Source organism: Semicossyphus pulcher, unplaced genomic scaffold, assembly GCF_022749685.1.
Source record: "Semicossyphus pulcher isolate SPU_LCO1_2020_fin unplaced genomic scaffold, fSemPul1.0.p SCAF_21, whole genome shotgun sequence".
NCBI lineage: Eukaryota > Metazoa > Chordata > Actinopteri > Labriformes > Labridae > Semicossyphus > Semicossyphus pulcher.
In genome coordinates, this window is record NW_027211695.1 from 16,868,580 (window position 1) to 16,895,926 (window position 27,347).

Genomic DNA, 27,347 nt, shown 5'->3' on the forward strand with positions numbered 1-27,347 from the left:
AATCGCAGTAAAAGAAATGTCTTTTTAGCATGCACTTCGCAGCAAACAGCAGTTGATCTTCATAAACATGCATTTAGGCTATTACAGTCAAAATAATATGCTGCCGTTGTAACAATTATTGACAGTAGTTATAAGAATTCATTGTTAGAAATCTATGAAATACTTTTAATGGATGTGATTCAAAGTGTAGCACCTTTTTAGTACAAAAAAGTATGTTAAAACTGCGAATAACAGTAAATAAACATTATTACCAGTTGTTTTGGGGTTGCAATAAATTCCGTTTGCAGCCGACAGAATTATTGTTTACAAATATTCATGTAAGAGAAAAGATATTATGGTTCTGTTCTCTAAACTCGAGATGTTTTTATACCTAATATGTTCCGTTTGTGATTGAAATCATGCAGAAAAATCTAAATTAAACCTGCTATTTTCTTTCTCATTAGCAATATTTTTAAGAAGAATTAAAATAATTAAAAATAGTATCACGTTATAACCAGAAAAGTTTTGTTATAACATGATAAGTTTCATTTTATAACATATTAAGTTTAATGTTATAACCATAAATGATCATGTTAAAGCTCCTGTGAGGAACTTTCAGTTTGTGTTAATTTTGGCGCCCCCTGTGGACAAAGCCGTACCCCTTATCTCTTTGCTGATTTTGTCCTGTACATGTTTAAATTGTGGTTTTTAACAAAAAATCTCATCCTGCTTTCTTTAACAGTCATATGTATCACTCACTTTAAATATTTGCCCTGGAAAATGTAAACAAAGGCCGCTTGCAGGTAATCGCTTCGGCTGACACCTACCCGAAGCCAGCAGTTTCAGGCATTAAAAATAACTATAGAGAAATAATCAATCTTGTCGCTGATGGTCTGGTTTGCTTTTGTAAGTTAATTTCAGTCTGTTTCATAACCAGTGAAAAACTCCTCACAGCAGCTTTAACATGATACTGATCCTTTTTTTTCCCCAGAGTGGCAGATATACGCTTTCCTAGATTAGTATTGGCTTTTGTGACTTATATTTTGTATGTTGTTTGTATTTTTGGGATCAATCTTTCCAATGCCAGTTTACTCTAGCCTCCATGGATTGAAGATTGTTCGTAGCATCGAGGCTGAAACGGGGCAAATGACCTGCAGTACCGCAGTCCTACAAGACGAGGGCGCTATTGCATTCTGTTTGTTGAGAACATGGTGGTGGATCAGCAGCCAGTCAGGACAGTAGGATAACAACACATCAGAGATCTGTATTTCTAGAACTGGGATTTAAAAGGGCAATAAATGCATGCAACGATTTGGATTTGAATATCCTGGCACAACACGAGAAGGATAAAAGCAAATTTGGATTTTATCATTGTGACTTGTTTTGGGGAAAAAAGGACCCGAGGTGGAGCTGTACTGGAATCCTTCTAGCTCGCTGGCTAACATGCAGCTTTAGTGTTTGAATACTGGACTCTGGGATAAAACGAGCTGCAATTTGCATTGGCTGTCACTACCTCGACCACCTGAATATCCATCTATTCGCATGCAGTTAAAGTCATGCTGTGCTTTCATCTTGCAGCCATAGCTAGTTAGCTAGCTACTTCCACAGGACCGACTCATTGGCGCAGCTGGAAGGCGAACCCACGGCGCATTCGGTCGGCCTCAGCACCAACGCCATGCCGCGGGTTGAAACTGGGCCTTCCGTAGAGCTAACTTCAGGAAGCTAACGCTAGCTGGACATAGCAGGCCGCTCTAGATGATCGTTATCACTCCCAAGTCAACCAGTTAGGAAAGTCAACTTAGGAAAGAAACTTGAACAATTGTTATCGGTATTTTTATTTTTAAACGCCCAACGGCTGAGCGAGCTAACGCCGGGTATTCGGCTAATTAGCCAGCTAGCTCCTTAGCGTCATGAAAACCAACGGTCAGTTAGCGTCTGGGTTGGCTGTTGTTTACAGTGTGCTAGCATGTAAATATCTGTAATTTACAGTTAGTTTGGGAGCGTTTTAGAGTGGTTTGGTAATTTACCCCTTTTCTTATTAAACTGCGGTACGATATATTGTCTAAATATCCATTACTTTTCATTAGTTTGTAACATTACGGATAATATCGCTATCAAATTCACTTCGGGCTTGTAAAACAATCTATGCAAGCGTATGACATTATGGTAGTTCTTAACTCGTATGGGAGTCTGTATTGCAATCTGTCACTAAACATAATTTAAAGATAATGCTGTGCTGATGTTGAAGAAGTTACTTTGTAAATCTAACTCCTGAAAGACACGTTCAAAGACCCTAGAAAGCATGGGAGTTGTTGACCTCCTGGAGACATAGCAGACATATCAGCCGTTCATTCATGATTGATGACCTTTGAGGAAGCAGACTGTCCTGTATCCATTTTCCACTACCACCACTGCTTTAAGCCACTAACAGCCTCTGTGGTAGTATTTATTTTTAACCACTAATGTAACCTAGTGAAAAGGGATACTGAGGTGATTCAAGCAGCACTTTCTTTTAAATGGGAACATGAGGAGTGTCCCATCTGAACTAGCTTGAAGATCTGATCCAAGCACAACAGAGAGCCCCATTGTGTGGACTAAAAACTTGAAGGGGAAAGAGATGAATATGATGATGGTAGTGATGGGGATGATGATAAAAGAGGCCCAGTGACAGTGTTGATCCCGCACCAGGAAGCAGAGGAGCGTCACAAGGCCGGCCGCAGACATGAGTCTCCGCCAGCCCACCTCTACACTGGACAGGTACGAATCCCTTCATCCACTACACCCAGACGCCTCACTCAAAAATGTAGTGCTCCCAGATCAGACTATCAGCATGCGACTAGACAGACTTGTCAGACCAGTTGTTTATGGGAAGGTGATAAAACTGACCGCTGGAACAAGGAAAGAGAAGGCAAAATACACTGCATGTCAATAGTAGAGACCAAGAATCCGGACTTTAAAGACAGATTTTGCCAAAATGTTCAGGGCAGTTATTGGGCTGGGGTAACATTGATTCAAATATGCATTTAAACCCATAAATTCTTCAAAATCATCAATCAAAGTCATAAATTAGCATTCAATTTCCTCTAATAAATATAAAAGAGACGTGACGTTTAAGGGCTAACATTTAGACTTATAAAAGAGGTGAAGTTTTAGCTGTGCAACAGCAAAAAACTGGGACAGATGTGTGTGTTTATTTAACATGTTCAGGGTCAAACATCAATTTATGCATATTGAGGGTAAACACGACTGATCTCAAACCTACAGTTTGCTAATTTTCCATCAGTCACTGGTCACTTCCCAGCCCTTATATCTTTATTCTAACTATGTTGCACTGGTGTGACTGTAGTTTAAATCTTAAAAGACATTTATGTTACTGATTGCTTAGTCTGGTGAGAGGTAAACTTGAGCCCCTTTCCCACTGGTCAGAAAACCCGCTAACACCCGGCTTCTTTTGCTTAGTGGGAAAGGTTACAATCGGCATTCAGATCCGGGTTCATGTTGTTCATCCATCACATTCACCACGTAGCCCTGCACTGTGTTTCTGTGATCCTGTGTTAGATGCATCTTTGTCTTGATCATGTGTCTTTCCTGTCTTTGCTGTCGACTTTTTTTTTTCTGTCCTGCGTGTTCTTTCTCACACACGTGCCTACCACTGTGTCTGTGTGTGTGTCATGTGACAGCAGGGCAGCCAATAAGAAAAACGCCCACATGTTCAGGTAGGAACGGCTGTGCAGTGAGAGTGTCTGTCAGGGTTTGGGGTTATTGACATGTACAGATTGTACAGCTGAGGCAGTAAATTCCTGCTGGTTTTGGCTCGACAGAGCAGTGTAGGTGGAGTTAGCAACAGCCGCTCAGGGATGGGGCTCGGTTGCTTTCTGGCTTTGGCTGCACAATCTATTGAAATAGCATTGAAATCAAAATACGGCCAAGTGCAATTTTTTTTATGATGAAACAATGAAAAACTACAACTGTAGTGCTGCAGCCATGGCAACAAATATTGTTCCCCTGATTGAACTCGACATGTCTGTGGGGAACATCCAAAACACCTCACATCATCAATAGGTTACATAATAATGTAATGTGCAAAAAATGATCATTCGCACAAATCCTGAACTAATCACAACATATTATCAGTCTAATATTACCAGTCAGTATGGACCTGATTAGGGATGGGCATGTCAAGCAAAAATACTATTCAATAGTCACTGGGAACTATTCGACCATTATTCGCAGACCCCCTGTGCACGCCTTACTCAGCTCTCTTGGTTTTATTTCACTCTCATGACATGTGCATGGTTGTTGTAGATTTGTGATATGCTAAATTGACCTGCTCTTGACCTCATTTTCGTTTATTTTTTCGAATAGTCCCTGCACGTTCTCCGGTTCCACACAATGGCACACTTGTTTTACTGGCACCGGGCACTAATGCTTTCTTCTTTTGTTATTTAATGGCGGTTTGCGAACTGCTTTCAGATGCGCTACAGCCACCGTCAGACAGCAGTACTGCATTACGACCATGCGCCAGTAAAAACAATGGAAAATCGTATTTTTTTTTTTCCTGGCTGACGGTCGCTTTCCTTTTCAGACTGTTTGCTTCATCTGAGCGTCGACTTTGTTTCTTTTTCTTTGGATTTTCACTTCTTGTTGAAGTTGTATCTGTAGTCATCCATCTTTTCTTTGTTTGTTCAGCCATAGTAGATTACTGTTTACTCGCAACACTTGCAGAGACCGGAAGAGCAGCAGCTTAGCTCCGCCTACCCTCTCTGGCAGACCAACCACTGCTGGCCGATGGAAAACGCAAATGCAAAGGCTTTCATCAGTGGGCCACAGGCTCAATCACCATTGTGTTACCTCATTCAGCGATAGATAGACACTTAACAGACATTTATTTAAACACTGTCACTTTAATTGTTTATACCCTCAGCACTGCCAGAGCATCACAGCTGAGCAGATGGTGCTCTGCAGCGAAACTGGCTGACAACATGTCTGCACAATATTGAATGACGCGACACATTAACATGTAATATAACATGATTATTAACTAATGAACATTTCCTATCAACAGCCAAATGCTGCATCCATATGAGTCTATGAGTGATCATTAGATGCATGTAAAAATAAATACTATTTTTGTCCGATTCTAAGTTTTCATATTGCTCATTTTGTCTGACCGAAATATTGAACATGAGGAGCAAATCTTCACATTCACGAAACAGCTAAAGTCTGCAGTGTTTCTTTAAAGGTTAAACAAACTAAACTAATTAGTTGTGCTTTCTTACAGTAAACCTCTCTTTGTGCGGGGACAGTGGCTCGCTCTTTATCCCCAGATCGCAGTAAATCAAAGCAGTCGTTGAACCTCACAGAAATCACTTCAGTGTTTACACTTTGTGGCCTTGTGTCATACGCCCTTAAATAAATAGGCTCATGGGAGTCGAGGCAGCTCTCGGTGTTTACAATCTGTCAGGGTATAAAGGGCGTGGGATGAATTGAACTCTTGGTTTCTCTGTGTCCTTCTTACTCTGAGACTGGTGTTCATTGTGAATTTCTCTTTTCTCTGTTCCCCCCTTTTTTTATCTCTTTCCTCCTCTCTGTCATGCTTCGCTTTCAGCCCCTTTGCTGCTTGGTGAGTTTCTTGTAGCTTCTCGTGCATTTTCCCGCTTCACATTTCTGAACATGCGCCCTTAAATCCTCTGACCTCTCTCCCTTCTGTCCTATCACTTCCTATTTATCTCTCCTCCAATCAGTCTCTTCTTTATTTATCCCCTACATATCATTCCCCAGCCCTCCCAGAGAGTTTACTGAATCACTTTGTCCGGTATTGTTTAACGCTGAACCTCTATTCCTCTGATCTCTCAAACTCAGGCTCAGCAGTCTGACCATCGGGGACTCGGAGCGCAAATCCTCTGCCACCCAGCAGAGGGAGCCAGCGGTGGACTACCCTGTTGAGAGTACGGGTAATACAACGTCCCATGCTGGATTATATCTATATTTCAGGATTAAATTCACCATATTTCTGATTATCTATCGTTCTTGGCTCTTCCTCTCCCAGGTCCCGGTCTTGTGCAGAGATGTGTGGTGGTGCAGAAGGACCAGCTCGGCTTCGGCTTCACAGTGTGTGGAGAGAGAGTCAAGCTCGTGCAGAACGTGCGATCAGGTGAGACACACGCACAAGTGACGCGTTGATGCTTTCATATTATTGATTCTTCATGCATAAGGTCCAACAAAGCGGGGTGAAACGTTGGTGCGTGCTTCTTCTCTTTACAGGTGGTGCAGCGGTCAAGGCGGGGGTCCATGAAGGGGACCGAATCATAAAGGTTTTTACTGTTTCCTCCACAGACACTCTCAGAGTTTATCCCTCTCCTAAGTGAACTTACGATGTCTGTCTCTCAGGTGAACGGCTCGCTGGTGTCCTCCATGTCCCATCAGGAGGTGGTGAAGCTCATCAAATGTGAGTTTGAGAATGATTGTTTCTCATCGCTGCTTTTGATTTGTTTCATTTCATTTATCTTTCTTAATTGCCTCATAGCTGGACCGTACGTCGCCCTGACACTACAAGGACCGCCCCCTTCGGCCGCCACCCTGCCCCTAGAGCCCCTCCCCACAGACCTCGCACCCAATCAAAGAACGTCTCTGGCCGGGGAGGCTCCACCCCCTCCGCCCCCACCTTTGCCCTCGGGACTGAGCAGCACCCCTTCCCAAAGAATCACAGGACCCAAACCACTACAGGTGAGCGGCATATTAACACGTTACCTTGTCGGCTCGCCTTCAAGTTCACGATTAGAATTGTTAACGAGAAGCAAAATGACGGTTCTGTTGTGGTTCTGTTTTTAGGACCCGGAAGTCCAGAAACACGCCACTCAGATACTCAGGAAAATGCTGGAGCAGGAAGAGGCTGAACTGCAGGTAAACACACGCACACACTAACAAACATCCCTCTTGTACACCCCCTTTTACACTGCCAGTTCAAGGCGGGATTATTAGGCCTCTGTTACGTCTCGTCTTCTATGTAAAACGCACGGCGGCTGCAGGTGGGGCGAAGTTGTCCCGCCTCTGCGACGACACACCGAGTGTGTGTATGTGAAGCACGCGCTGTTTGTTTACACCTCCTGCACGTTTTGCTTCCACGACGCTGGAACTCTATATAAAAACACATTACAAAGACGTCAGTGTTAAAATATGGTCGCCGAAAGTCGCCACAGACACCCAGTCTTTATTTACACCATAGTGTTACCTCATTCAGCGATAGATAGAGACTTAACAGACTTGATGATTATCACTGTAATAACCAGACTGTGTCCTCTTACAGGACTTGCTGGAGGAGCAGTTGAGGAACCCGTCTTCGTCGCTGGAGGAGCGGATCGAAAGTGCCAAGAGGAGAGCCAACCAAGTCAGGGTCAAGATCCAGCAAGATCTGGTGAGGAAAATATAAACACCCTTTTCTGTTGTTAAAGCCTGATACATGAAGTTACATGAGTTTTGTGTCAGACATAAAGCATCTGCCTGATGCTTTGATTTGTCTCTACAGGAGGGAACGCGGTCGGAGTCTACCACGAGCTACGTCATTGCAGGAGAAGGTTTGCGTCTCTTTAGCTGTTGTACAAATCAGCCAGAATACACACAAATATGTCTTCTAAATGGATATAAGTGTTACCATGTTTGTCGGTGTTTAATCTGCTGTCTTCTTGCAGGTCGACTATCGATGGACTCGACCGAAGGAGACGTGGAGGTAGGCAGCGTTTCTCTTTTCATTAACCCGGTGAGATTGCACGTGTGCGTTTGTGTATGTGATCGTCCCACTCATCCCGTCCCCCCCTCGTCCTCCCTCCCTCCCTCCCTCCTCCTCCTCCCCAGGCCTTTGAGAGTCCCCACTCCTCCCCCTCATCCTCCTTCAGGACCCCCCAACACAGGCGGCAGAGCTCCGACACACACACCCTGTCTGATTCGGTGAGATTGACGCACGCACTTGCAGCCACTTAACCCTGGATAAAGCTCCTCAGAGCAAACATTCAATGATTTCAGAGTCTTCAACAAACGCTGCTGCGACTCTGTTTACTCCCTCATAAATCACTCGGCAGCAGAGGGACACCTGCAGAACACTTCTGCTCATTCTCAACATGTGGACTGAATTTTAAGCCGTTTTAAGGAGGCAAACACGACACTTGAATTCCCAGCAGCTTGTGTACGTACCGTTGCATCATTTGGCGTGCCTCTTAGAGATGTAGCTCTGTGTTCATCTGTTCCTCTCCATGTCTATCACGCACCCGGCGGGCCCTCGCAGCAAAGGAATCATTTAATATACCTCAGGTGGTAAAAGCAGAGTGTGCAGTGTCAGTACCTAAGGGTTGTTTCTGTTGTGAGTGACTTTACTTCTATTGATCTTAGTGCTGTGTGTACATCCAATATCATGTCGACCAAAGGCTGTCTGTATAGATGGACGACCTAAAAGTGAAGCCAAACCCTCTCTATCGCCCCCTGCTGACTGGCTGCAGTATAGCTCATAGAGCCCGCCTCCTCCATGTTAACAGATGGGAGTCATCCTATAAAATCAAAATACACGACAAATAATTTTTCTCAAACATGGTCTCTGTCATTATAGTTACTTCTTATCATGCTGATTTATGTCCAAGTTTATTTTTAATTAGTTATTTGATGCTGTCAAAAAGATGATTGACAGCTCTCTTGACAAATCCAGCTCCTGCAGCCGATCAGTTCCGGATTAGCAGAGTAGAGGAGGAACGGTGAGAGGAGACGTAACTAAAACAATCACTACAGTCAGTGAAGTTTCATACCTGTGAACGTTAACCTCAGACCAACACAGAGAGGCTGTTCTGCTGTTAAACACGCCTGCAAGCGAGATCCTATACAGTCTTTGATGTCGACAAGATGGTTCCATTCAGCTTAACAGCAACTGTACGACCTTTATGCCTGTTGGTTTCATGTCTGTATTTGACTACTCATACAAAAGCCTCCGCTTTAATCCTGCCTGAGTCGTCCCTGTTGAGCCCGACCCTCCAATTTGATGTACCGTATTGGTCCGAATATAAGACAGGGTTTTTTTCCCCCCTGTGACATACATCTGAAAAAGTGGGGTCGTCTTACATTCAGGGTCTCGACTTTTAAATGCCAATATGCGTCCACAACAGTAGACGGCAGCACTCATCTGTAAAGCGATTGTACCACTCACGACTGAGGCCAGCCGTCACTCACAACTACAGAGCCAGGAGGAATGAAAGATGGCGATCGTCCACAACAAATGGTTTAAAAGTTAACCAACAACTGAGGCGGAGTTGTGATGCCATTTTTAAGATCATTGTTGGCACACAGTGTAATGGCGAGCCCAAAAAGATCAGGGGCCCCCGTAGCGCTCTCAGCGAGCTTAGCCTCCGCAGCCTGGTTCAGCTCCTGGAAGTCCGCCCAGGATCGGGCCAGCCTTCCCCGGCCCGGAGAAAAGCTGCAACAGGGAATTACACCTTTAGTTATTTTTTTCCCCCCTTACATTTTTCATATTTAATACACAGACATTAAAGTGTAAAACAAGAAAGGTTTAGCCTCATGGGAAAAAAAAGGTATTGCTATATTACGGTCATCAGGACAGCCTGTGCTCCACCTTTACCTGCATGGCTTTATACTGAAGGAGATCCCTTAAACTGAGGAGGTAATTTATCACCACAACATTACGCTCATATCCATCCTGTGCTGTTGTGCGCCGGTAGATGAATGAAAATAGTCTTTGCCATGTGCTTTTCATGTCTTGAAATCTGCGTGCGTCTGTGTCCACAGGGCGGGAAGGCCCAGATCATCGGCCCCGAGGAGGAGGACGAAGACGACGACGGCTACGCATTCAATGAGGTGAGACGGACACTCGGCGTTCGCCCACCTCGTCGTGTTCCTGTCTTACGTCTTGCTGCTCCCTCCGTCTTTACGCTTTGTCACATTTCGCTCCGTCCCCCTCAGATGGACGGTCCGTTTCAGGACATCGAGCTGCTGAAGTCGCGGCCGGCGCACATGACGGTTTTTATGAGATATATCTTCACGCAGCTTCTGGACCCCAACCCTCTGGTGAGCCTGATGGAAACATCTCGTCCCTTCTCCTTTAAATGTTTCTGTGATGACTTAGAGAATATGCTCATAACCTGATCTGTAACTTACTCTAGTATCTAGACACTGATTTTATCTTGATTCTGTTTCAATCATGGCACCGTGTGTGTACGATAGCTGTTTTACCTGTCGGTGGAAGCCTACCTGGGCTCCAGTCCCAAAGACGCACGCGCACTCGCACCTCAGATCTGCTCCCACTTCCTGGACCCCGATGCTGTACGTGCCCACACATGATTCATACTAATATCATCCATGTGTTAATACTGTTTCCAATTAATGTGAAACTTTCTTCTGATCTTATAAAGTAAAACCTCCTTTAACAAATAAGCTAATAACAGTCACGTGATCCCTGTGTCTGCTGTTGTTACTGAACCGTTCATGTTTCGGTGTCTGAATCTGCACGTTTTTTCTCTTTCAGCCCCTGAAAATCAAAGTCCGAGAGGAGTATCTCACAGACATAGGTAAGAACACTCAGAGCTAGTTTGAACTTACATTTCTCTTCTTTCAGGCGAGACCAGCGTTTACGTTTTCACCGGTATCACGCGTAGTTGTCCGGCAGATAAAGATATCAACAGCCAAAATGTCCTGTGGGAAAATATGCCAAATAAATAAGTACTTAAAATGAGTAGATGCGTGTTTAATAGGCTGTCGTGTTAATTAAAAGACGTGTTGCCAAGAGAGCTTAAATGTAAACAGTCTTCACCTCCACTGTTAAAACGTCGAGAGGTGGACAGCTGGAGACGGACAGCAACACAGGGCAAGGCAATAGGACAGTATATGTTGTTAAAACAATATGAAACTGCATTTCTATATCGTCTCTATCGTGATGTCACAAAACCAGCAGCTTCACGTTCTAATCCTCGCACGTGGGAGTGAACCTGGAGCCAACCATAGAGGGAGGCGTGTTTTATTAACATGCAGAAAAGGCTTTAACATGCGGTTATTTCATTAAGACTAATTATTTGTTAAATTACTGTTAAATAATGCGATATCGCGATATCCTTATGGAGGTATGATAAACCCTATATCATAGGATTTTGGCCGTATCGCGACTCATCATTTGCATCTCAGTACTCGGCGAGATATAGTGCCAATGATGAAAGAGCTGCGTGGCTGTGGCGGGTTCAAATTCCACACGGTGATGGTGAAACTGTCATCCGGGATTTCAGCACGGTTCCTGAGTCGAGCGTTGACTCTCGCTCCAGAACTGGATACAAACGTCCCTGAGAAGCCGCCTCGCTGAGGAAAAGGTGTCCCAGCGGGTTGGATGGTTTCAACTTCGCAAATGCAGCGAAGCGGTTCTGTTCAGTGAAACACAAACGGACCTAAACGGCAATTTGACAAACACGAATTTGGACCAACGATGCTTTCTTCTTTTTCTTCTGTTTTTAGAGCTGTATCGACTTCTTCATGTAGTTCTCGTAAACGTATATCTGACTTGTGAAATATTAACGGCAGTAAAAAATAAAGTCTAGCCTGAACTGGGAAAGACTACAGGAAATCAGCCTGTTGTGACTCATGCTGTGTTTTGTGTCTTCAGAAAGTCGACTCCATGCTCAGGAGGACATCAGAGGACCTCTGTCCGAGCTGCAGCAGCAGGTGCTGCCGGACATCCAGGACCAGATACAGGACTACAGGTTCATCACTGACCATTTATTTTCTAACACCACCGAGTTATTCAGTGAAATGTAGCGCCTGTGTCCCAAATGAGGTTTTTACCAATCTGGAAAAATGATTAAAACCTTTTATAAAAAGGTTTCATCAAAGTGAACTTGTTGTCGCTTCACAGGAACAAGCAGATGATGGGTCTGGGCTCTCTGTTTGGAGAGGGCGACCTGCAGCACTTGGACGGAGACCCGATGAAAGAGAGACAGGTGGTGGACAGACAGGTCACCGCCCTCTGGGAAATACTGTGAGTCTGCACCTTTGTCAGAAGCTGCTGTTGCGTCACGGTTTTTTTTGTGCTTTCGCTAAAAACTATAAAATTTCGACGGGGTTCATTGCGAGGGCGAGAGCGTGAACACACCCACACACACACACACACACACACACACACACACACACTGTTAAACAATGTTTCCATAGCGACAGGGTCAGATGTTCGCAGCCCCATAAAACAGTTATTACAAAGCGACACAAGCAGCTCACCCAGGATGTCATAACAAAGGTCGCTCACAGCCGCAAACCACATGACATTCACTCCTCCGACTTTACACACGCGCAGGCCCGTTCCCGTCACATGACTGCTGCTCTACAGTCTCATTCTCACACCTGCGTTTTGCACCTGAGTGAGCTGGATTTAACGCTGAGGAGTCGCGTTGGATATCTCTTTATTTGTGTTGGAAGGAGCTAACAGCCTGTTTATGTCTCTCTCTCCGCTGCTTCAGATCAAAGCACGAGGAGGACAGAAGGTAAGCAACGTCTTTAAAGGCAGCACCTGTCCGAGCAGTTGGCTTTCTTTGTTTGTCTCCTCACGTTTCCCCTCCGCCATGTTCCTCAGTTCTCCCCTGGCGTCGGCCGTGCTCCTCTACCTGCGTCACTCCGGCATCAAGCTGAGAGACTCCAAGGTGTTCCCCGGTCTGAGCACAGAGAAGGAGAAGTGGCTCGCTTTCCTGAAGACCAAAAAGGTGAGAGTGAAGAGTTTTTTTCTTCTTACGCAGGTAGCAACGACACTTTTTACTAATCCAGCTAAACGTGACTCCTGAGCGGCATGTTCGGGGTGACATAAATGTGACTCTTTGGTTTCTCTCCTTGCAGCTGAGTGGTATCAAGAAGGAGAAAGATGGAGAGGATAAAAAGAGAAATCCCATCCTGAAGTACATCGGCAAACCCCGGACCACATCGCAGTCCAGTAAATACACACACACACACACACACACACACACACACACACACACACATACGAACACAACTCAATGCAAAGAACTTAAGAAGAAAATGAAGAAATTAACCCTTTAATCATGACTGATGTAAACGCTCATAAACACACGCATCACAGCATCTCATGAGGTCAGTATTTCAATGTGAACATCCAGGTGTATGGTGTTTTACATTACATCACCTTTAGCCCTACTCGTACGGGACTAGTGTCACCTGGGGACCTCATGTGGTTTAGATATGACCTCCTCACGTCTGCGTTTCATGCAGCGCATTCACACAGGATACTGTATTAAACTACAGCTAACACACATGTCAAGGCTTCGCATAACATCTACTTAAAGCCTTAAAGGATAACTTCAGGAGTCTTCAACCTAGACCCTATTGTCCCATGTGTTTGTGTGTCAGTGCAACAATGATTGAAATCGATCCAGTACTCAGGGAGGGAGCTCCGGCCGGCAGCCGCGACATGAGATACAATGTAACTAAACATGGCAGCGCGCATACGCCAATATACAGCAACATAAAGCGCTTGTTTCTGCTACTGACAGGCTCAGGTCGTTATAATAAGTGTCGGACATCACTGTGGCAGCCATGCTGCTTCACCTTAAGCTCTGTGTTGTTGACGGTAACCAAGTCTCGCTCACGGAGAAGTCTCGCGCGAGACTGTAGTTGTTGCAGGAAGAAGGAGAGAGGAGTGAGAAGACGAAGAGGGAGGATCTTCAGCCATGACAATCTTTTAGAAAGCACTGAGCAACGCTTTCTGTACTCCAACACAACAAACTGCACTTCGCCCTCTTCGTCTTCGTCTTCTCTTTCGTGTATAATTTCCACCGCTGCCTCCATTATGCTCGATCGGGGGAAAAAGGTGCGGCGATAACAAAAACATTGCATAAAAAATATTCAACCCCAAATGACGGAGATGCCGATTCACACTAGTATTACCTGGGGACCTGCAGTCACTTGTGTAACTAGTCCCGTGCAAACAGGGCTTCAGAATACATTGTATTCAGTGTGTTTGTGAGAGTTTGTGGGCCCTCTTTACACGGCGCATAGAGCACGGACTAAAGCGCATGGCACTCCGCTATGTGATCGATTTCAGCCTGTGTTCTTATCGGGGTATTTGGGGGTCGGGAGCAGGAACTTGTTTACTCTGGGAGGGTCGGGACCACTGCACAGGCACGCTAACACAAACATGACGCTCTCGCTCATCTTACATTGATGTCGTCCTGTTCATCCTTTGTTGTTCTGCAGGTTTGTTTATTGATTTGTGGAACTATTATTGTTTCTTGTTCTGATTTTGTTTGCTTTGGTTTTGTAGCATTCCATGTCCCATTGTCTCCCACCGAAGGTATTTATTTGTTTACTTTTACTTTCACTTTTCCGCCTCTTTATTTCACTCATCAACTTTTTCTGCTGACCATCTTTTTATCACGCTGTTAAACTGAGTGATGTCCGTGTGCGCAGTCCGCCCCGGCAGCGTGAGGAACATCATCCAGCAGTTTGAGAACAACACGGAGACAGGAGAGGAGGGAGGGGACGCCGCAGACCCCCAGAGGCTCTCCACCAGCAGCCTGGGAGAAGACAGCATGGACAGGTAGGTCTGCGGGGCGGCTTCACCTGGAGCTTTAATGCTTCCTGTTTGAGGAGTGTCCTGATGATATCAGAAGAAACCAGACAATCAAATGATTGTTACAGCCCCGTATTGAAAGCGTCTCCTCATGTCTCTCTCGCAGCCCGACGGTGTTGGTGCGTCTGGCTCGCAGCGAGTCGCTGAAGGCTCAGGGAGAAGGACGCCGGCGCGGCATCGCCTCGGGAACGGAGTCGGTCCCCCGCTCTCGTAGCGACGTGGACATGGAGGACTGCGGGGAGGAGAGGGAGGGGCCGGGGCTCAGGCCGCTGCAGCACAGCACGTCGTCGTCTGCCTCCAGCAGCTCTGCACGGTACAGCTCCTCCGCTGCTTTCACTCCAACATTTCACTGGAATCATCTCAAATGTGTCAGAAAAAATGTGTAAATTAGGAGAATTTTTAAAGCGGGGTGAAATAAAAATAAAAACTCTCCCCTTTAATGACAGCTTCACGCTCTCTCTCACACTCAGGTCTCTAGAGAACCCTACACCCCCATACACCCCTCGGTCTAGACGCAGGTGAGTTTCCACGTCCTCCCAGGGATGATCAGCAGTTTGCAAACTCTCTGGCAGGAATTAGAGACAAACTCTTGAAGTAGATGTGTTAGTATTTTCCAGTAATCTGTCTCTCTCCATCCACGCCCGTGTGTCTGCTTTCTGCCACCACCTCCGCCCATACCTCCTACCTGTGCTCATGTGTGTGCGCGTGACTCTGCAGGAGCGTGGACTCGCCGCTGGCCCTGCTGCCGGACGCCGCGGCGCTGGAGGAGGAGGTGTGCGACGGTCAGAACTGGCAGGACACGGTTCCCCCTCAGCTCCTCGCCACGCTCAGCCCGAGGGAGGTGGACAGGCAGGCCGTCATCTACGGTGCGAGACGAGAGCGGCTACTTTGTGACTTCTTTTTAACCGTATTGTGCAGCATGATAAACGGTGTTCCCTCTCTTTGTCATCAGAGCTGTTCACAACCGAGGCGTCGCACCTGCGGACCTTGAGGGTCTTGGACCAGGTGTTTTTCCAGAAGATGAGGTCTGTGCTGAACTCTGATGAGCTGGCCTGCATCTTCCCAAACCTGCCCCAGGTCTACGAACTCCACGGTCAGTGTGTGTGTGTCTTATTTGCAGATGTAGACATGGTAAAATTCAGTGTTTATTTTTACTGTTATCAACGATGTAACTCCTCGTTTCTCATGTGAAGAATCATATTTCTCTTGTGCGTGAGTTGGATCTTGTTTGTGGTTATTTACACCGACAACATTATGGCCACCAAAACGTGAAGGCTAGAGGTCTGAGTCAGAGCATCTCCAAAAACTGCAGCTCTTCCTGCTCTGCAGTCGTCAGTACCTAGTGAAGTGGTCCAAAGGAAGGGACACCAGTGAACCAGCGACAGTGTGCTCCGATCCAACAGAAGAGCAACCGTAGCTCAAGGCCTGGTCTCGTGTGCGTCGCTTACCTGGGGAAGACATGGCACCAGGATGCACTATGGGAACATCCGTTCATGTGTTACTTTGACATGCACCACCTACCTGAACATTGTTGCAGAGCAGGAAATGGAAACAGTATTCCCTAATGGCCTCCATCAGCAGGATAAAGCGCCCTGCCACGCTGCAGACATGCTTCAGGAATGGTTTGAGGAACACGACGAGTTCAAAGTGTTGCCTCCAAATTCCGCAGATCTCAATCCAATCGAGCGTCTGTGGGACGTGCTGGACAACAAGTCCGATCCACGGAGGCTCCACCTCGTAACTTAAGAAGCACTTTAATGAGGATCTTTTATGTCTCTTCTCCTCTGCCTGTGTTGTCTCTGTGTGCACGGTTAACTGTGAGTCAACATGTATTCAGCGCTGAAGCAAATCCTCAGCAAAGCAAGTGTTTGGTGCAACCTCAGCCTGCAGCGTCACAGAGTCAATGTGTGTTCTGGGCTTTAATTTAGAGGCAGCATGTAAGAAAGTCAAATATAACTGCTGTGTTAGACTAACTGGTTTTGCTTTCAACCATATGAGAATGTTTTTATGTCTCTGAGGTGGAGTTATTTAAAGTTACCGTAAAATCCAGAATATAAATCCCACATTCAAAACACACAAAGTCCAGCCTACCATCTGTTCACCATGTCCAGTTTGTAATCCTGTAGCTTGCGGTGTGGTGGTTGGATGGCGGCTGACCTGGCGATCATGATAAAGAAAATACTGTTACTAGGGATGCACGATATTATTGGCACGTTATCGGTATCGGCCGATATTGGCTTAAAAATCGGATATCTGCCAACACGCCGATATCCGCCGATATAATTAACCGATAAAATAATGTGCTGCTGCATACTTGATGAAATGCCCGACCTCGGCGCAATGTCCCCGGCGCGAAGAAGACCTGCGCGGCGCAGCGTGATGACGTCACGTGTGTCTACCTGCAGCATGAGAGAGTTAGAAGCCAAAATGTCCGTGGTGTGGAAGTTTTTCAAAGTGTCCGAAATAGATAGCAAAACTGCTGTTTGCAATGACTGCTCAGCTTCGGTGATGCGAGGAGGAGCCAAGGCAAAGTCTGTCAACACTACAAACTTGATTAACCATCTCAAGACCCGTCACCCCGACCGTTGTAACAGATGTGATAAGAGTATCACCATTATACTGTACGCTGATTCCAATACAGAAGAGAGTTGATGATCTCTGCTATTAGGTGTGCAGGAAAAAAATATCGGTATCGGTAATCGGCTAAATGAGTTGTAAAATATCAGCTTATCGGCAAAAAATCCAATATCGTGCATCCCTAACTGTAACACTTTTTAGATGAAAGAAATGTATTAAAAGTGCGTCTCACACAACGAATTTTACAGTAATGTTTTAATGTTTATCTTTGCTGTAGCGAGTCTGTGCGAGGCGATGAAGAAGAGACGAGAAACTCCCATCGTTCAGGACATCGGGGACGTCATGCTGGCCAGGGTGAGTGACAAACATAACATGTGACCATTAAGCACAAAGTTTCCTTACGTATGATTAAAACTTTAATCACGTGTAATACAGCACTTCTGCTTTTGTTTTCTTTGTGTGTGTTATAATATTAGCAGCTATAACTCTTCTGTGGATTAATCAACATTTTCTCCTCCAGCCTCTTTAAACTTTCTCACTGCAGCTTGTTGTAGCCAGTGTCCTCTTCTTATGTTTCTGCTTATGTCCGTGATAGAACCCCATTTATAAATCTCCTCTTTTGAGCCTGGTTCGACCTCAGGGAGAGCCAGTGATCCTCCAGTGTTCCTGTAAGGTGCTCATGTGCGGACACACTGAACATCCACGGTGCTCACGGTGGTGTGCGTTTGTAGTTTGAAGGTGCAGCTGGAGACGAGTTTCAGGAGCAGGCGTCTCAGCTGTGCAGCCAGCAGACTCAGGCTCTGGAGCTCATCAAGAACAAAAAACGCAAAGACCCTCGCTTTGCCCACATCATCCAGGTACACACACACACACACACACACATGTCTGATGCACCAAGCTGCATCTCAGCCGTGTGCTTAACGTGCCTCTGCATGTGCTGCTCAGGAGTGCGAGGCGAGTCCTCACTGTCGCCGGCTGCAGCTCAAAGACCTGCTGGTGTCCGAGATGCAGAGACTCACGAAGTACCCGCTGCTGCTGGACAACATCATCAAACACACAGAGGGTGAGGCACCAACACAAAATAAGCATCAACAAGAGGAGGGGAAAAAAAGCCTGATTTTTAAGACCTTTGTTTCTGTTGGTGGGTTAGCCGCTTCGTCCGACCTCCCGTCGCTTCAGAGCGCTCAGGCGTGCTGCAGAGGGATCCTGCAGGCGGTCAACGAGGACGTGAGGGAAACGGAAGACCGGCAACGCCTCGGCCAGTACCAGCGCAGGCTGGACGCCGCGCCTCAGTTTAAGGTAGTGATTTTGTCTCGCACAGATATTGGATCAGATATCAAATGAGCAAGTTCAGGTAACATCTGTAGTTCTGAACGTGTCCTCTTCCTCTGTCTCACAGAGTCTGGACCTCACCACCAAGAGGATGATTCATGAAGGCCCTCTCACGTGGAAAGTCAGCAAAGACAAGCAGATCGGTCAGTATTTCTGCGTGCACGCATCCTCTGTTCTGTCATCGGTTCTCATCAGGTTGGTTAATCACATGTCCCACTCCGTCAGAGATCCAAGCGCTGCTGCTGTCGGACTGCCTGGTCCTCCTGCAGCGCGGCCCGGACGACCGGCTGCAGCTCAGGTATCCGTCCCGCTGGCTGGGCGGAGGCGGAGGAGGCGGCGGGGACAGCAAGACCTCCTTCAGCCCTCTGGTGAAGCTGGACTCGCTGCTGGTCCGCTCGGTAGCTACAGGTACGAGAGCTGTCGCCAAGAAGAAAGCTGAACTGAACGCAGATTTAATCCGATCTGACGTGTGAATGTTGTTATTTCCCTCCAGACAACAAAGCCCTCTACGTCATCAGCACCACCGAGAGGCAGATCTACGAGCTGGTGGCCGGGACAGCGTCGGAGAAAAACACGTGAGCTGTTTTTTACATTCAGGATTAAACTGAGGAAGGTGCACGAGCGTCTGCGTTCATCTTCATCCCTCAGAAACTGAAACACTTTTAATCTTTGCTTTGCAGCTGGAAAGATTTACTTGAAAAGACGATCTCATCGGCTGGAGGTTCATCGCCGCTGATCAATCACGGATCCATGCGTCTCTCGTGAGTTCATTCGATATCCGTGGATTATAAATAAAGGATTGTGTCAGAGCTTGACTTATAAACACAGGTGGCAAAAGTACAAACATTATTCATTTAGTAGGAGAACAAACGGACTCTGCTGGAAGGAGTTAAGTTACTGATTCTGCAGTAAGAGTGAAAAATGAAGAATGAACTGCAGTGACAGAAAGTGTCTCACTGTGTCTTCTGTGTGTACTTTCTGTAGATCCCCCAGCCTCGGCAGTGCATCCCCCGTCTCAACTGGAAGCAACGTGTTTGCAGGTAATTACAACACTGTATTAATCACATACAGTTTGAACCTTATGGTCCGTTCTTAGTCAGGAAACAAAACGGCTTCTGTTTGTTTCTTTTAAACTTTTATGTGTTTGAAATCTTGCAGACAACTCCTTGACAGAGCAGTCGGATTCCATGGAGACTCACTCCTCCAACGACGACATCGCGCTCTCAGCCGCCACGCCTTCGGACCAATCGGAGAGGAAAGCAGCGGGTGTGGCGGAGGCGGCTTTACAAGACGGTGAGGAGTCCAAAACAACTGCATCACTTCTACAAAGTTGCATTTAAGCTTCATTTGAGCGTCGAGTTTGTTTCTTTTTCTTTGGATTTTCACTTATTGTTGAAGTTGTATCTGTAGTCATCTTTTCTTTGTTTGTTCAGCCATAGTAGATTACTGTTTACTCGCAACACTTGCAGAGAGCGGAGAAGCAGCCGCTTAGCTCCGCCTACCCTCTCTGGCTTCCATCAGTGGGCCATCGGCTCAGTCACCATTGTGTTACCTCATTCAGCGATAGACTTAACAGAGATGTATTTACATGAAACTCTTTGCGATTATCACTTTAAAGAGCAGTTAGATCTCAAACAGCTTGTCAGTAATCAGTAAATGTTTTCCTCCAGTTGAAACTCTACGGCAGCTCATCCTGAGAGACTTGGAAGAGGACGGCTGGAGCCACGACTCGGACGACACGCCCACCAACGAGACGGGCAATGAAAGGAACTCGTTCACCGAACGACAGCGGCCCGAGTCTCTGGAGACGGTCCTCAACTTCAGCACCAACGAATGGGAGGCCGAGCCTGAAGAGGCTCCGCCCCCGGAGGCGGAGCAGCCTAGCGTTCACGTCGTGAGGAAAGGTAACAGGATCCGATCGAGGGACGCTTTCAAATCTTGAACCCATGAGCAGGTTTGAGGGGAGCTTACTGGGATCAGATGTGGGGTCTTTGACGGCTGCCTTCCTCCGCATGTTTTCTCTACACTTTTGGTGATGGATTAATTTGTTAATCTCTTTTGTCTGCTTGCTGCTCACGACACGACACACTGATGGCACACTCGCTCCCTCACTCTTCCTCACTCTCTTTTCCTCGGCACACACCTTTTTCTTTGTCACACCTCTTTCTTCTGTGCATAGCTGTGGTTGCGGGTCCTTCTTCTTCTTCTTCTGTCCCTGATGACATCACTGATGATGTCTCCGACCAATCATCCAAGCCGAGAGGCGGGGCCACTACGCAGGGTAATGATAACTATGTTGGTCAAGTACTGTAGTGTTTCATAGATATATAGACTTAGAGTTGTTCTGATAACCATCCCAGCGTCTGAAAAAATGGTGTCTGAACATCTCTAAAGAAAATTTAAATGTAAATGTAAATGTAGTTTTTAATCCCGTCTCTGTTCTCCAGGGAACACTTTCTACCTGGTGATGCCCACAGAGCAGGGAGAGAGCGTCACCGACGACCCCGACGACCCTCCCACCCCCACCGCCACCCACTTCCCTCAGCCTCTTGAGGAAGTGATGTCGCCACACACACAACACGAGCAGGAGACGCCGCAGCCTGACCAATCGGAGGCCGCGCAGCTGGAGCAGGAAGAGGAAGAAACGGGCGGGTCGCAGGCGGGGCACCAGAGCCACGTGATCAAAAACGTGGACGAGATTTTCCACACGATCGAGGGGCTGATGAGCAAGTTACGCCAGCTGAAGGTGAGTCTGAAACAAGAGCGTCACAAAGCATCTCTTTTTTTATTTACCGTACTAGTTAGAGAGGCGAACTGATGGATAACGTTCAGCACTGTGAGTATTTCTCTTTTTTAAATGTAGCCGACAACAGATATGAGCTTCACATGGGATGAATGCTGTAACCATTATGTGGAAAGGAGCTCGCTTTTTTTATCCTACTAGAGGTATTCACGGGTCCAAAATGTTGTGCCCGAACCCAAAGAGACCCGGGAATTTACAACCCAGAACCAAAGGGGATCAGTCTATTATTTGAAGCTGGGACCCGGACCTGAGAAATGTTAGGCCCGCCCCCAGCCGGGCGAAACAGACCCGATCAGGAATTGACCTCACAGCTGATTGCTATCAACAAGTCACCGTTTTCAAAGCTTTTCTGTTATCCATGTTATGTTTATAAAAACACCAACGCTAATCCTCTTCTTATGTCAGATTAAAAGTGCACTTGCTGTCACGCAGACGGACGACAAATGCTCAGCTCGTTTAGAAGCAGCGTTTTGTTGCATCGAGCATAATAAAGATAACTCTTTGTCCTTTTGAACAATGGTAACGATCACTCGTCGCCACGACTGCTAACATTAGTTTCATCCGTGTTGTGTGATCCGTGTTCTGACCCTTCACCTCCTGAGCGAAAGCAGCCGGAGCACTCGCTCGGCCGGGTCATTGGTGCCACCTTGTGGCCGAAGCTGCACTTTGCTTGCACTCTCTCTTTGATCACAGTCTCAAACCCCATCGGCTATAGTCTGACGAGGATACAGCCTCTGGGCACACCTGTAAACATGCCGGGGCATGTAGCCAGCGGTTAGCAACTAACAACTTCCTTTTCCACGTGCTGCTTTGTTTACAGAAAAAAGAAACATCATGATGCAGATTAGGTCAGGTCTGTCCTCAAGAGGAGAAGAAAACTACTTTTAAAATGCTTGTTTGTTAACAGAGGCCGGATCAATCATTTCTGATGCATTCGAGGAAGTCGGGAAATCTGAACGCTGAACTGCTTTTGTGACACAGCGTCAAGGGAATTCATCTCAAGTTGCATTTTAGATCTAGAACAAGTTGTTAGCTGTTAGCATGCAGATGTCTGTTTATAGAGATTAATAAGAAGCTAAATCGTCGTCAGATCACGCTGATGGGAGCTGGGATGGCATTACAGCGGATTACGTTTGCCTGCTCTCCACACGGACTGTTTTTCCTGCCGCAGCCTGCTGAAACGTGATTGGTCAATATTACTCGGACTACAAGTGTTCTACAAATAGAAACCAGAACACCTGACCTCCCGGGATTCCACGTCCCTGCCTACAGATTCTAAATTACTATGTAGAATCTGTTAATACAGATTACTTTCATCATGACCAGCGCTTTCTAATCAAAGCTGGGTCCTAGGTCTTTGGGTTCCGGTGGACCTGTAAAGACCTCTACTTCCTACCAGCTAGCATAAGAAAAAGCGATGCCTCACTCGTACATTTAAAGCTTCTCTGCGTGTTCTCCCCTCTACAGGAAATCGAGAAGGACCATCACAAGCTTCTGAAAACCCTCACAGAGCCGCCTGTCAATCAGGAGTCAGAGGAGCATCAGTGCCACTCTGCCACCGTCTCCAGAACGCCGTCTCTGGATCGCGGCTCGGTAGACGGTGAGGAGAGACAAAATTAGCCTCGATGCAGCTTTTGAACTACTTCATGCTAACGTTATCTTCTTTAAACCCCACCAGGCAAAGAGGGAAGTCCAGCTGAGCCCAAAATCCAGTCGACTGGATTCTGACGTCAGAGCGGATTTACTTGCAGTTGCTCGGTCTTGACTGTTGGCATATGGACGCACACAAACGTACCCGCTGTCGTACTCAGGCAGCTCAGCCCCGCCTCCCCCTCGCCCCACCTCCCTGCATGCACCGACCAGTGGAACAAAGCCCAGGAAGGACCGCGGCTGTTTGCTTGTTTTGTTTGTTTTCTGTCGCCCTGAGGCTAGTCGGACTCACCTGACCTGAGGTGAGCACAACTTCTGACTTCAACCGGAGCACGAAGGGGTCCAGGACGGAGCGAGGAAACACTATGAAGGAACAAAAAGGCAGAAGACAAGTTGACTGGTGAAGAGAGAGAAACAGTTGGAAGTATTGAAAGTGAAACTAGTTGGATATTTGTGGAGGAATATGTTGTCGTTTGCTCGCTTTAATGAGCTGGTTCGAAGGAAACGGAGCAGAGAAGTGTTGAAATGTTAATTTAAGGAAAATCCGAGGGACCCATCACCCCTGCACTTTACCCACAATGCATCCCTCTGTCATGTACGTCCTCCACGGTGGCAGATCAGGGACTGGAGATGCCACTGGCTTGAGCCAAGATGGCCTCCTGGGGTTGCCCTCCCCCCGCCTCCACTGGTTGCTTTACACTGAGTTCACCTGCCACCACGGCCGAAGGACTGTGTTATTATTCAGGTTATTTGCACTGGGTAAGGAAACCAATATATCACACACACACACACACACACATATATATCATTTAACCGTTTCATTCATCTCAGAGCTTTGTATCCCCTCGAGTTATTGACATTGGGAACAGCCACACTGACATATCCATAAGCCTTCTTTTAAGCTACAATCTGGCTGTCTGGAAGCATTGGTGCAACATTTTCATCATTACGCGCTTCATTTGTGTTTATTTTTTAAGTTCTGGAAACACTACTGCGCTGTTTACTACTGAGATGCTGGCAGGTTTTCTTTGCTGCTTCAGAGGCGTGCAGGGACTTCAAACAACAAGCTCAGAGGATTCACAGACAGATCTGCTGATGTTCGTTTTAGGATGTTTCGAGAGGGGGAAAAAAAGTTCCAGACGGGCGAGCGAGAGGAAACGGGACAAATACAGATTCAAACTGTGGAAACTTGAATTTTCACTGTTTGTCGCTCAGTGAAAAAAGCTGCCAAATATCACCGCTGACGAGATTCTGACATGTGCATCTTTCAGCGGATTGTGTGAATACTGTGAACCAGCAACGTCTCCCTTCTCCCACCCAGTGCTCGTACCATGCACAGTGTTTATATCCATGTAGCCCACATGCAGAGCAGTTACAGGTCTGCGCTCTTTACCAAGTAGCTTATCACACAGAGACCCCCCCACCACCCTCTTTAACTGGACGAAATGTTAACTCAAGTATACGCACATGGTCAAACTTTATATTCTATATACAGTTCAAACAAGCAGCAGTTCATTTAAAGGAATAGTTTGGCAAATACACTAGCAGCAGAAGAGTAAATATGTAGCTACTGCTAGCAGCTTAGATTAGCGTAGCATAAAGACTGGAAACAGATGGAAACTCCTAGCCTGGGCCTAAACAGCTAAACCTTGCTAATAAACAAGTTAAAGCTCTTAACATCCTGGAGTTGTTGCTGTGACAACAAGACTCCATGAAGTTACCCCTCAAAACCATGTTGTTTTTTATGTGCCAATTTTTTTATTAAACAAGATAATTAGTGTGCTTTAAAGACGCTAGCAGGTCGACTTGTAGCATTTAGACAGAGCCATGCTAACTGTTTCCCCCTGTTTTGAGTCTTTGTGCTAAGCTAGGCTAATTAGCTGCTGGCTCTAGCTCCATACTTACCAAATGGCGCGTGCAGACTTTATATTTAACTGCTTTGTGAAGGCATTGCAGTTAAAACTAGCAGCAGTTAATTTAAAAGAATAGTTCGGCAAATACACTTTATTAGCAGCAGTAGAGTAAATATGAAGCTACTGCTAGCAGCTTAGATTAGCTTAGCATAAACACTGGAAACAGGGAAACACCTAGCCTGGAAGGTATCCTTCCAAAACATCTAAACCTCGCTAATAAACAAGCTAACCGTAGCAGGTGGATTTGTAACCGTCAGAGCCATGCTAACTGTTTCTCCTTGTTTTAAATCTTTGTGCTAAGCTAGGCTAATAAGCTGCTCTCTCCAGCTTGGTACTCAACAAATGGCATGGTGTAGACTTCATATTTATCTACTTTGTTAAGGCAGCAAAGTTAAGCAGTCAAAGCAGTTAATTTTTTAAAGGAATAGTTTGGCAAATACACTTTATTAGTAGCAGTAGAGTAAATATGAAGCTACTGCTAGCAGCTTTGATTAGCTTAGCATAAAGACTGTAAACATATATTTTTTAAAACAATACAATTAGTGTGTTTTAAAGATGCTAGCAGGTAGATTTGTAACCGTCAGAGACATGCTAACTGTTCCCCCTTGTTTTAAGTCTTTGTGCTAAGCTAGGCTAATTAGCCGCTGGCTCCAGCTCCGTACTTAGACTTGTAGAATTTCTATTTAACTGCTTTGTGAAGACAGCGCAGTTAAAACAAGCAGCAGTTAATTTAAAGGTAGTTTAGTTTGGCAAATAAGCTTTATTTGCAGTAGTAGAGTAAATATGAAGCTACTGCTAGCAGCTTAGATTAGCTTAGCATAAAGACCGGAAACAGGGAAAAACACCTAGCCTGGGCCTACCCAAACATCTAAACCTCGCTAATATGGAGTTGTTGCTGTGACAACAAGACTCCAGGAAGTTACCCCTAAAAAAACATGTTTTTTATGTGCCAATTTTTTTATTAAACAGGATACTTAGTGTGTTTCAACGACACTAGCAGGTGGATTTGAAGCGTTAAGACAGAGCCATGCTAACTGTTTCCCCCTGTTGTGAGTCTTTGTGCTAAGCTAGCTCCAGCTCCGTATTTAACAAATGGCGCGTGTGGACTTGGCCAGAAAGTGGAGAACCATGTTTACCAAAATGTCAAACTATTCCTTTTTTTAATCATATGTAGGAGCAGTTGAATATTTGTGACGTTCAGATACATACAGTTAGACGAGCAAAAACTGACACTAAAGCCAAGTGATTTTTTTCTTCTTTTCTCTATTTCTAAAACACGCTAGACAGAAAAATCTGTATTTATCACAAAGAAAGAACTACTTTTTTTAAAGTGGCACTTTTCTCGTAGCATTTGAATCGCCTCTTTGAGCTCGAGGGAATCGCACTGGACTGAATATTATTTGAGCTGGTTTCAAATACTAAGACAGGCGCTGCAGACAAAACACAATTTAACTGAACCAAACCAGGAACCACGTATATTTACTCACTACCAGCCACCGATTCTACTACTAAAACTCTTTTACTTTGTAGCCGACACACTAACTTTTGCAAACGAACAAAAAAAAGGAAACTTCAAAATAAAAGCTTCTGATCGCCAGGACAGGTGATCTTAGGGACTGAACTTGAGGAATTTGTGCTAAAATGGAAAACAATGTTCTACCAAAGTGAAATATCTCTCCTGAGGGGTTGAAGGGAACATTTTTTTGTTTGTTTTTTCTTGACATTTTGCTGATTTTCAAGCATCTCAGACCATTTAACACAGTCATCATGTAACGAGAAGTTGTTAATAATTTGACACAAGAAAACGCGGGATGGTCTGAGCTTGCTGAATCAGATTTTATTCCTCCTTCTTTTCCATGCATCTCCCCTCCCTCCCCCCTCCTCTAACTACAGCATTTTTCATCTCCAATTTCTACCTCTACACTTCAGTTTCTTTGTATCTTCAACGATTCTTTTTTTCATACTTGTACATTGACATCAGCGTAAAAAAAAACAAAAAAACAAGCTATAACTGATTCCTTTTTTTAAAGAAAAGTTGCACAAACAAACTTCCCCGCACGGTGCAAACTACTGTATGCATACACACGTCTTTAACATCTCATTGTCTTTTAATTTTGTCTTCTTTTTTTTTTTAAATACAAAAAAAAAACTTGTTCACTCATGTAATATAGAGAGATCAGACCCACTTGTTTTATATATGTTAATTTTTTTCTGTAAAGCCTTAGTCCTCGTATTTGATTTTATTTTTGTAGATATGATTTAAAAAAAAAAAGGATGTATAAATTATTTTCTTCTCCCTTGTTTTTAAAATTGGTGAGATTGTTTAGCTGCACAGAAGGAAAAAAGAGTTCATGTCTCAGATTCATGTGTTTTGTGAGATTAAAAAGAAAACTGGATAAAGAAAATGACTAATGGTAGTGTTTGATGTTTGAATTTAAAAGTCACCGTTCACTTGAGTCAAATTAAAGTGGCAATCTCGAAGATCTGT

At 45.5% G+C, this 27,347-nt stretch overlaps 1 protein-coding gene across 4 annotated transcripts; it reads left to right on the forward strand.

Moving 5' to 3' along the window:
• Positions 1-1,196: 1,196 nt before the first annotated feature.
• Positions 1,197-27,258, forward strand: arhgef11 (Rho guanine nucleotide exchange factor (GEF) 11). Of its 4 annotated transcripts, none has more exons than XM_069672090.1 (41): positions 1,197-2,736; positions 5,842-5,933; positions 6,029-6,133; positions 6,244-6,293; positions 6,370-6,427; positions 6,506-6,705; positions 6,811-6,882; positions 7,286-7,393; positions 7,505-7,553; positions 7,668-7,705; positions 7,831-7,923; positions 9,760-9,828; positions 9,934-10,038; positions 10,195-10,293; positions 10,496-10,538; positions 11,618-11,714; positions 11,867-11,989; positions 12,465-12,488; positions 12,578-12,704; positions 12,835-12,928; positions 14,276-14,305; positions 14,422-14,551; positions 14,691-14,897; positions 15,055-15,102; positions 15,302-15,450; positions 15,537-15,677; positions 17,439-17,515; positions 17,893-18,018; positions 18,107-18,224; positions 18,312-18,460; positions 18,561-18,636; positions 18,719-18,901; positions 18,987-19,068; positions 19,174-19,254; positions 19,478-19,533; positions 19,652-19,786; positions 20,164-20,397; positions 20,673-20,774; positions 20,941-21,239; positions 22,764-22,896; positions 22,975-27,258. In XM_069672090.1, exons 1-41 carry the CDS (start codon positions 2,702-2,704, stop codon positions 23,022-23,024), a joined length of 4,287 nt encoding a protein of 1,428 aa, XP_069528191.1. In that variant the 5' UTR covers positions 1,197-2,701; the 3' UTR covers positions 23,025-27,258. The 4 variants fall into 4 exon arrangements, with proteins under 4 accessions (XP_069528191.1, XP_069528192.1, XP_069528194.1 ...); XM_069672091.1 differs by having other exon boundaries at positions 5,842-5,927; XM_069672093.1 differs by lacking the exon at positions 20,673-20,774.
• Positions 27,259-27,347: the final 89 nt, after the last annotated feature.